General features: G+C 34.6%; 1 protein-coding gene across 1 annotated transcript in view; it reads left to right on the forward strand.

Annotated features, from left to right (window-relative positions):
- LOC134648087 (cAMP-dependent protein kinase catalytic subunit 3) overlaps positions 1-5,865 on the forward strand; it is a 46,123-nt gene extending 40,258 nt beyond the window's left edge. The window contains exons 5-7 of the mRNA XM_063502550.1: positions 2,900-3,081; positions 5,208-5,285; positions 5,544-5,865. Of these exons, the coding sequence (XP_063358620.1) occupies positions 2,900-3,081; positions 5,208-5,285; positions 5,544-5,669 (386 nt within the window). The 3' untranslated portion in view covers positions 5,670-5,865. The remainder of the gene's footprint in view (positions 1-2,899; positions 3,082-5,207; positions 5,286-5,543) is intronic.
- The last annotated feature ends 3,314 nt before the right edge of the window (positions 5,866-9,179 follow it).

Here is a 9,179-nt window from a genome sequence, read left to right on the forward strand (position 1 = left end):
CCGCCTCCTGGTTGACGAAGGACTGTGGTCCACTGCCTCATACACGCACTTAGAAAGGCTCTCAAAGATGCATCAACTTTATACAGCTCTAAGACCCTCCCCAGCCATGAATGAGGCACCGAATCATAGGCCTTCTTATAGTCAATCCAAGCGGCTGAGAGGGCCTCCTTGTTCCGCCGGATTTGCTGGCAAATGGTCATGTCTATGAGGAGGAGCTCTTTAGTACCACGGGACCCAACCCTACATCCATTTTATTTATTATTATTATTTTATGAATATTCGTTTATTTTACACATTTGATAAAACCAGTGTACCTATGTGTATTAATTGAACTGAAGTAAGCATTTTAAGCCTTTTTTTTCACATACATAGTAATTTTATATTACGTTATATTTCTAGGTAGGTATATTTTTAAGGAGTTACAGTTCGCGTTCAAAAGTATTTGCCACATTGTAATCGTATTAATAGAGACATATCGCATTTTATAAAGCTACTAGCTTGGCTGCCATTAATGCTGACTACCTGGGTATATCCAGTAGTGAGGAAAAGTTTAAAAGAAAAATATGGATATAATGTAACTACCTAATTAATGAATGAATATAAATGTATTTCCCTCCTCCAAATACTCCAAATACTACTTATTAGAGCATTAAAACGTTTTCAACAAATAAATGGAAAATTTTATTATCTTAAGAAATGATTGCTTAATACTTGAAACGTCTTAATAAGAATCAGTTCATGATTGACGCAATAAACTTCACGCTACACCTAGTTATGCTTCAAACGCGTTTTAAACCATTCCACTAAACAACATTAATCAATTCATTTGTGTCTGTGGATTGGTGGGCATTAGGTAAGGATTACTTATTTAAAAGCTATGTTTTGAAAACTCTCTTATATGTGTTTTCTTAGGGTAATCGAATAGTACCACTTTCGAGTTCATATGTCTATATAAAGTTCACTTACAAGTCTTGATAGGTAAGGTTTATTTATAAACTCTGTTTAGGAAACGAATTGAACCAGTAAATGGTCCTGTCAAAAAAAACATATATCGTTAAAATTACCTCTTTAGCCGAGTACTTATCGCTAGAGAACGAGTCATTATAACAAGTTAACTGCTATCAACAGCCACGCAGCAGCAGCTATCGTCCTATCATACGGCTTTTTCTCTCACTTATCCTTTATTATTTGTCGTGATCGTGCTGTATAGAGGGCATATTTGAATCGACCGACTGGATGCCGTTCGGTAGGTCATCCTAAGAGTATCGGTGGGCGGATAGAGTACCTCCATGGAGGTAGATCTCCGGGAACTCGGCGTCAGTGAAAACTGGCGTGAATCCGCGCATCAGTTTTAACCATCCTTTATGCGTGGTCCGATACGCAAGTGGCCGGTTTTGAAGAATATTTCTTGATGAAAATGACATACTGACATTTGAGACGCCAATGAGACCATTAAAATAGAATTTGCAAAAAAAATATAGGTCTAATATAAAAAGTCGAAAATTGATGCGGAACCGGTTTTATGCTTGTGAACGTTTCCGCAATAAATGTCTAAATAACTGCATAGGTAATTAAAATACGACTCTTTAGATCACCATTATCTAAATTTTGGCCTTACTAAATAAACACACACAAAGCAGCATAATTAATAAACAATGTCCCAAGAAATTTGACATGCATAACTAATCGAAACATTAGAAAGTAACTACAACTATTTAAATCTTTAAAACAGCACTCAGTTAACACTAAGCGTTTAATCAATGTGACCAATACTTAAAATGTGCTAACTTACCAACAGGCCAAATTGGTGACTTAAGGGGCCTCATTCGACAAGCGATTTTTGACGTCTCGTGTTGAACTTCCGTTGAATCTGAACAATCCTGTGTCAAAGTTTGACATTAGCGTTCCACAGTTAGGTGACAACCAAACCAAACCATTATAAACCTTAAAGTAGTAATAAAACAAAGTAGATTTTGGTTGAATTATTGGTTGTATCAAATGATAGTATCCGCACTTGATGAACATGCGATTCATTCAACTGTTGAATTGAAGTGGACACGAAATCTGACAGATGTGCATCTCGAATAGGAGCCAAGGTCTTTTGCCGTACCTACTCGATTTTCGATTTAACAGATGTCTTTAGGTTATGATAAAGGTTACAGTCCGATCTCAACTGTAGCTGAATTAGACTTGCGGCGTCTTTGTTGACTGTACATTTCCTAGATAAAACGAGCTCACCACCGCATTACTGCCGCGATTATGACGTTATCCGTCACTCATTTTATCAAGGAAATTGACAGATATAGCGGCGGTAACAACGATGCCGCAACAGTAATGCAGCTGCAGTTGACATCCAAACGTCACCTTCTACTAAGCGAAGAAGATACGGCCTCTTGGTCTAGTTGGGAGTGACCCTGCGCACGATGCTGAAGCTTATTTTGATTTGTGTTGTAGGCGTCGAGATCGATCGATCATCGCAATTCACTCGTCGCGCTGTGGATACATATAATATTCATTTACGACTCTTGTCTGCTGCCACCGACGGTTTAATGCGGTGTTTACATTACTATTATTTAGTGTTGTGATATATTCCCTTAGATCCTATATTTACTCAGATGATGAAGCTGGCAAGCGTTTATTAAAATAACTGACTTACATGCAATGTAGTGTGTCGTGTCGTTAATAAAATAAGGCAGCACTATTTAAGTGCTGATTACAACAACTTGAGGTTGAATCATGGTAGTCATTTATTAACCATTTTGCTTATATTTTTATAACGGTAACGTACGTACGCCATAATATCCTCCATACGTTTATGATTTAATGTCAATGTGATTTTAGTATATTGGATTCAAGTGTTTATGAGCGCGTTATAATCTGCTTTTGTTGGTATTTTCAGGAGTACTCATTTACGAGATGCTCGTTGGTTACCCGCCGTTCTACGATGAGAACCCCTTCGGGATCTACGAGAAAATCCTCAACGGACGGGTGGAGTGGCCGCGGCACCTCGACCCTGTTGGGAAGGACATTATAAAGAAACTACTCGTACAAGACAGAACTAAGAGACTTGGAAATATGAAGGTAATTTATCACATAAAACTGTTAGCAAAATCGTCTACAAAAATAACTGTACCTCCCATATGATAGCCATCGTAATTCGGTTGCGACATGTTGTAAGTCGTACTAAACTACCTATAGGTATCGACACTCAAATCTTTTGATGTAGATGTGGGCATAGAAAGCCTAAAAGATATAGCAACATTACAGATATGATAAAGAAAATGTTTCAGAAATCAATATTGAAGTGGATAATCGTTGCTGTGTACAGACGCGTGTTTACATTGGGCGGAAAATATCTAGCCTTGCGCTTGACCCGTTGTCTTAAATTACGTATGCGTTACGAGGATTATCGCTGTCTACGAGGAAAAAATGTTAGGTTTTTGTCTTTTGTATGCTTAGTACTTTATGTAAAGCTCGGGTTCATGTGCACTAAAAATATTTTTTTTTCGAAGCTATTGGCTATGATGTTGGCCGCTCTCCAGCCGATTCCATATATAACTTCTAATCTTACACTTGACAACTTGTCTGTAGGAATTTTATAAAGGTTGATTTAGACTCATCGGTACAAGGTCTTGGTACAGTTGATATTAGTCAAACTGTCACGTTTATAATCCAGGAATTTGTAATATTTTAATGCATGGAAAGTCAATTTAAGAAAAACCATTTGAGTAAAAAATTACCAAATACCAAACCAAATACCTACTGACCAAAATTTTCAATAATTTTATAATAGGTAGGTAACTAGGAAACAATACATTTTAGTTATTATTTTTCTTATGTGCATAATATGACATCTATTGCAGTTTATAATTGTATATGAAATGTATTACAATACCGTATACGTATTGTTTTAGAATGTAGGGTCTGTTAATTCCTTAGCTTCATAATTGTTTAGAACCATAGTAATAATGAAATATCGAGGAAATTGTTGAAAATTTTACGTATAATTTACTTAAGTAGGTACAATCGTTTTTGTAAATTTCCCTTCTCACCATTTCAATGATTCTTTGAAAAAATGGGACATCTCACATAAAACTCATGGAAAATATAATTTAGACATGTAGTAAGCTCGGCGTAAACACAAACCGGAAACACTCGATTCCAAAGAAAAACTTTCAATATACAAAGTCAATGTAATTAGATCATTCTATTCCCATCGAGTGAAGTCCGATGATCGTTAGTTTGGAATTGGTTGCAGTTTCTAGTGGTTTGTTTTCTCCGAGCTTTTTGCCGCGGGCCGGTTGCGCGTCACCGCGATGTCGCCATGTCACCACGATGTTTAGAAAGCCATCCATCAGGCGGATAGCGGCGACATTAAACAGTCGCCACTACCACTGACTTATGTCTCGACGCAAATACGCGTACCATGTTCCTACCCGGTCAATCTAGATAAGTGAGCTAGCCATCGGCTAGGTGGCCGTCCCGATGACTTGCATAACTCAAAACATGTTCAATAAACCACGCGAAGCGACAAGCGGGTAGGTTGGAGCTACATTAAATAAATGATGAGAGTACTACTCCTCCTCTCTCCTCTACTCCTACTCTCAAACCTAGGTAGGTACCTACCTATACCTAATAATGCGGCATGACACATGTGTCATTGTTTATGAATCTTTGGTACCTAACTATTAAAAATTGACTGAGAAATGTAATGATTTTGTAAACAAATATGAATATTTTAATTAAATTTATTCAAAAAATAGTTTAGAAAAACAACAAAAATAATACATACTATTACTCGTACAAGCAAGACGAACGCGCTGTGACTAAAGTCTATTTTTTTATTCGGTAGATTAAAATGACATTTCATAGTATGAAATGATATTTTATGTTCGTACTATGAACTGTCATTTCAGTCTACCGAATAAAAAAATAGACTTTAGTGTGTCATAACGTCCTCGATAGGCGCATTCTTATAAATAGTAATAGTAGTGGCATATTACGTCGCTTCAAAGTCACCCATTTTTTGGATGTCTTATTTACGAGGTGAGTGTCCCGATAAACAATGATGCTCTAATTCCTTCAGTCGTAACCGACCCCGAATTTGTGGCAGTGATTGTTTAAAAAATCAATACAGCTGACTTGATTTATGACTTTTGGAAATCTTTCTTAGTTTGTACTAAGTGTTTGTTTTCTTTATATTGCAGTGCGGTTCAGAAGACGTAAAAAGACACAGGTGGTTCAAGAATATCGATTGGGCCGATGTTTTCTTGAAGAAAATGCAGGTATGTAATTAATTATTTAACGGCACCTATTTTTTTTTGTGACGAGACCATGTTTCATTATAATCATTGTATATTATTTATGATTGCATTACATATTATAGGTATCGTGTAGGTACTTATAGAATCTAGTCTAGTGTAAAGGGTTTAGCAGTAATTTGAAAGTGAATATAAATTCCACGCGAACCAAGTATAGCGGCCAAGTTATTTATTACATTTTAGAAATGAACATGTGTCTTCAAACGTGTTGTTTGTGTGCAGCCTCCCATCATGCCGACGGTGTCGTACGAGGGCGACACGTCCAATTTCGACGAGTACACCGAGACGGACTGGAAGGCGGCGCGAGCGCTTGACCCCGACGAACTGAAGCTTTTCGCCAACTTCTGATCTCCTGCGCATAAGCAATCCAATGGAAACTGATAGAATCCTTGTAGTTCTCGCTACCATACATAGGTATATTAACCTGATAGTTCCAAACGGAAATTATCGATATTCGTTTCCTAATAGTTTTTATTATAACGGTAGATAGGTATGTACTTAATTTAAGAGCTTATAAAAGTATTTACTGGTGTAACATGTTAAGTTATATGGCATATTTATTTAATAATCTGACAAAAAAATATTTCGTAGCCGTTAATTCATTATTTAGAAAAATAACTCTAAATAACTACGGCTGCAATACCTACATAGTATAACTGCGTAACGAAGAAGATTGTATAACTTTATTTTGTGGTCAAAGTATGATTTTTTTGGCAAAAGATGAAACGAATCACACTTACTTTACGGTGACGTACTTATTGGTGAAACCTATCTACATTCATGATATTGTAACTGATGAAAGTGATGAATAAGAAGCTAATAATTGAAAAGAAATAATATGCATTTATAAATTGTTAAAACAAAAAAAAAACTAATAGCCGTTTTCAAGTTTTATTTGTTCATATACTTCCATATTGATTATTTTTTTTGTACCATTCAGTAATGCTGTCTTTATTTAAGTAGTGTAGGTGTTTATTAATGACGCACTGATAAATATTTTTGACGCAAACAATTATTATTTAATATACATGTCCAATCTGGTATTTTTTATTTGTTTTTTTTGCTAGGCGTATTTAGCGTGTAAATAGCAAAGACTTGCATGCTTTTTTCATATTTGTGTATAAATGTGTAGATATATAAAATTAGTACTTAGTTAGTTAAACTAATGCAGAGCTGCTAAAGTAGGTAATTGACTGTTAACCTGTTTCAAATGTGGATCAATATATTTAGTAACAGGGTTCAACAGTTTAGTGAAAACTCACTTAATATTATTCCAATGCTTGTTTATTGAAATAGTAGTTTAAGGTATATATCTTGTAAAGAAATCATCTTCGCTAAGCTGCGATGTCCAATGTTTGTGATTTACCTAAGCTTAAAATAGGCCTTAAAGTATGTTAAATGTAAGCTAGGTATATAATATTATTACTAAGTATTTATTTCAATCTTATTCTTTGAGTAACCATCATTGCACCGTTTTTGTGATATAACTAATAAATTTAATGATCCTGAGTTTAGGCAATTTAATTAATTAAGTCCAAAATTATTTATAAATTTTAAGATTCAAGGCAAGCAACGCGCCATATTATATTGTCACCAATTATCGTATTAAGTAATCTGCAAGGTTTGTACAAAGCACGCGTTTTTGATAATAAGTAATATGTGTAGGTATATAAAAAAATAATATAAGTTTATGAAAAAAAAAAATATCACGATATGTTTCCTTTATCACTTTCATGACTAGATCACAAAATATCACTATCTAAAAGGTTTTATGCATTGATTGATATGTAGTATAATTTATTTGGATGAGTTCCCGAGAACTCTGTACAAGTGAGGAGTGTCTTTTCAAAAGGACTTATTTCTCTATGAAAACCATACAAAAATAAGCCCTTCTGAAACGCCACCCCTCAAGTGTACACATCACATAATATTTTCGGTGGCTCTCGCTGTTACCGTTAATATATTATTAGACATTTTGCTTAGGGCAATGCGCGAAGTCACCTCATCGAAGCGATGTATTGTTTACGCACGAAGTGCGTCAATCACACCTGCTCAGACGTACCTACGTGGCTCTAAAGTCCTTCTAAGCTAACTTTGCACCAACTTGACTATATAGAACAAAGTGGGGGGTGTCATTATAAGTGTTAGTTAGAGTTTGACATTAATTATGACATGGCCACACTTTGTCATTGCAAATGCCATGCAAAGGTAGCTTGCATTTTAAATAAAGGAACGATAAAAACATTATTTATCGGAATAACTGAGTAAATATAGATTTACATTTCATGTTCTTTTGTCGTTTTGTTAAAGTGTACCTAGCTTTTTTATCGGTAACTGGTTAAAGTTGGCTAGTAGTACCGAATGAAGATACTGTTGCCCAATGAAGAGTATACTTATTCCATAAATTATGTCTATTTTCATTTACATGCCATTTAAAATTATATATTTTTTTTATACCAATTGCCTAGGTAGTTGATTACAGGTGAAAAACTGGAATTGCTAGTTATGGTCCCTTATATCCAAAATGGATTAATCAAAACAAGGTACCTACTACCTAGTAGGTAAGACTGTATGTCGAAGAGCCTTCTTGCCGTTTTTTTTCCGGGTCGCGGCGTAATTAGTTTGAATTCAGGCCATAAGTATAATATTCTCTGTGATTTCATTTAGTCGTTAAGTATAAGATAATTAAAGTTATTACTAACTTATTTCAGTCAATGATCAGTATGATCACAGAGGAGTAAGTTATTGAAACTTGCCTACTTTGTAACCGTCAACAATCTACATAAGAAACAACAGGGTTGTAAACTATAAAATAAATGTACTTTTACCGAAATAAATGTGTTATAAATCTACTATGCCTATAATTTTAAACAATATTTACAGTACATATGGGGCTACTTTTCCGCACTAGTGCGTAAAATAGCACTTTTCGTGCGTATGTCGAAACTTTAAAGTGCCATATGTACTGTAAAACGTTGTTCGATACACGTGCGAATAGGTAATTCGCAACTCGTGTCGATTTAAAACACTCCCTTCGGTCGTGTTTTAATTTATGGCCACTCGTTTCGAATTTCCTCTTTTTCGCACTTGTATCTAAAATAACTATTAAACCATTTCGTGGTTATTTACATGTTATGTTGGAAATTATATGTGTTGTAATGTTAAGTGTGAGTTTTATTTTTGTTCCCCTGTTTTATCTGTTATATCTTTATTGCCACGAATAAACTATTTCTATTCTATTCTATTCTATTCTATTGAATGTTGCCAGGAATAGTGATGGCAGATGGACCAAAATGTTAACAGAATGAGGCGCTATCAGATAGAAAATATCTGTTTAGGACGAATGAATAGTATAATAGGTAAGTACATAATTTTATCAGAAAATATCGCTATTTAACTTAGGTCTAGTAGGTACTCAAGAATATGTGATGTCAAAAGTCTACTGTGTATTGTCTCGACATAATCAATTTGACTTGGACAGTGACTTGGAGGCCGTTTTTTATTTATAAGGTTTATTTTAAGTTTATCTATAAATAGTTTATATTATTATTTTATTTAATGTTCCATATGTATTTTTTTTAAATATCGTTGGTTTAGACGAAATCTTCCGTCAGACGTACTACCGTTTTCGAGCTACAAGCAAAAATTTTGTGGTAAGTACTTTCGTAGTCTATAGTCATGCCTATAGTTATCTATACATATGTATAAATTTAAAATTACTATTATAATACATGATGCGTCAGTTACGAATAATGAAAAGTTGTTTATTCAATTTCAAATATTAGTATAATCTACGTTCTTTCTGATTTAGATCAAACAAACACATGCGTGCACAAAAACATGGTTTGGTTTGATTTA

This window comes from Cydia amplana, chromosome 5, assembly GCF_948474715.1.
Source record: "Cydia amplana chromosome 5, ilCydAmpl1.1, whole genome shotgun sequence".
In the NCBI taxonomy this organism is placed as follows: Eukaryota; Metazoa; Arthropoda; class Insecta; order Lepidoptera; family Tortricidae; genus Cydia; species Cydia amplana.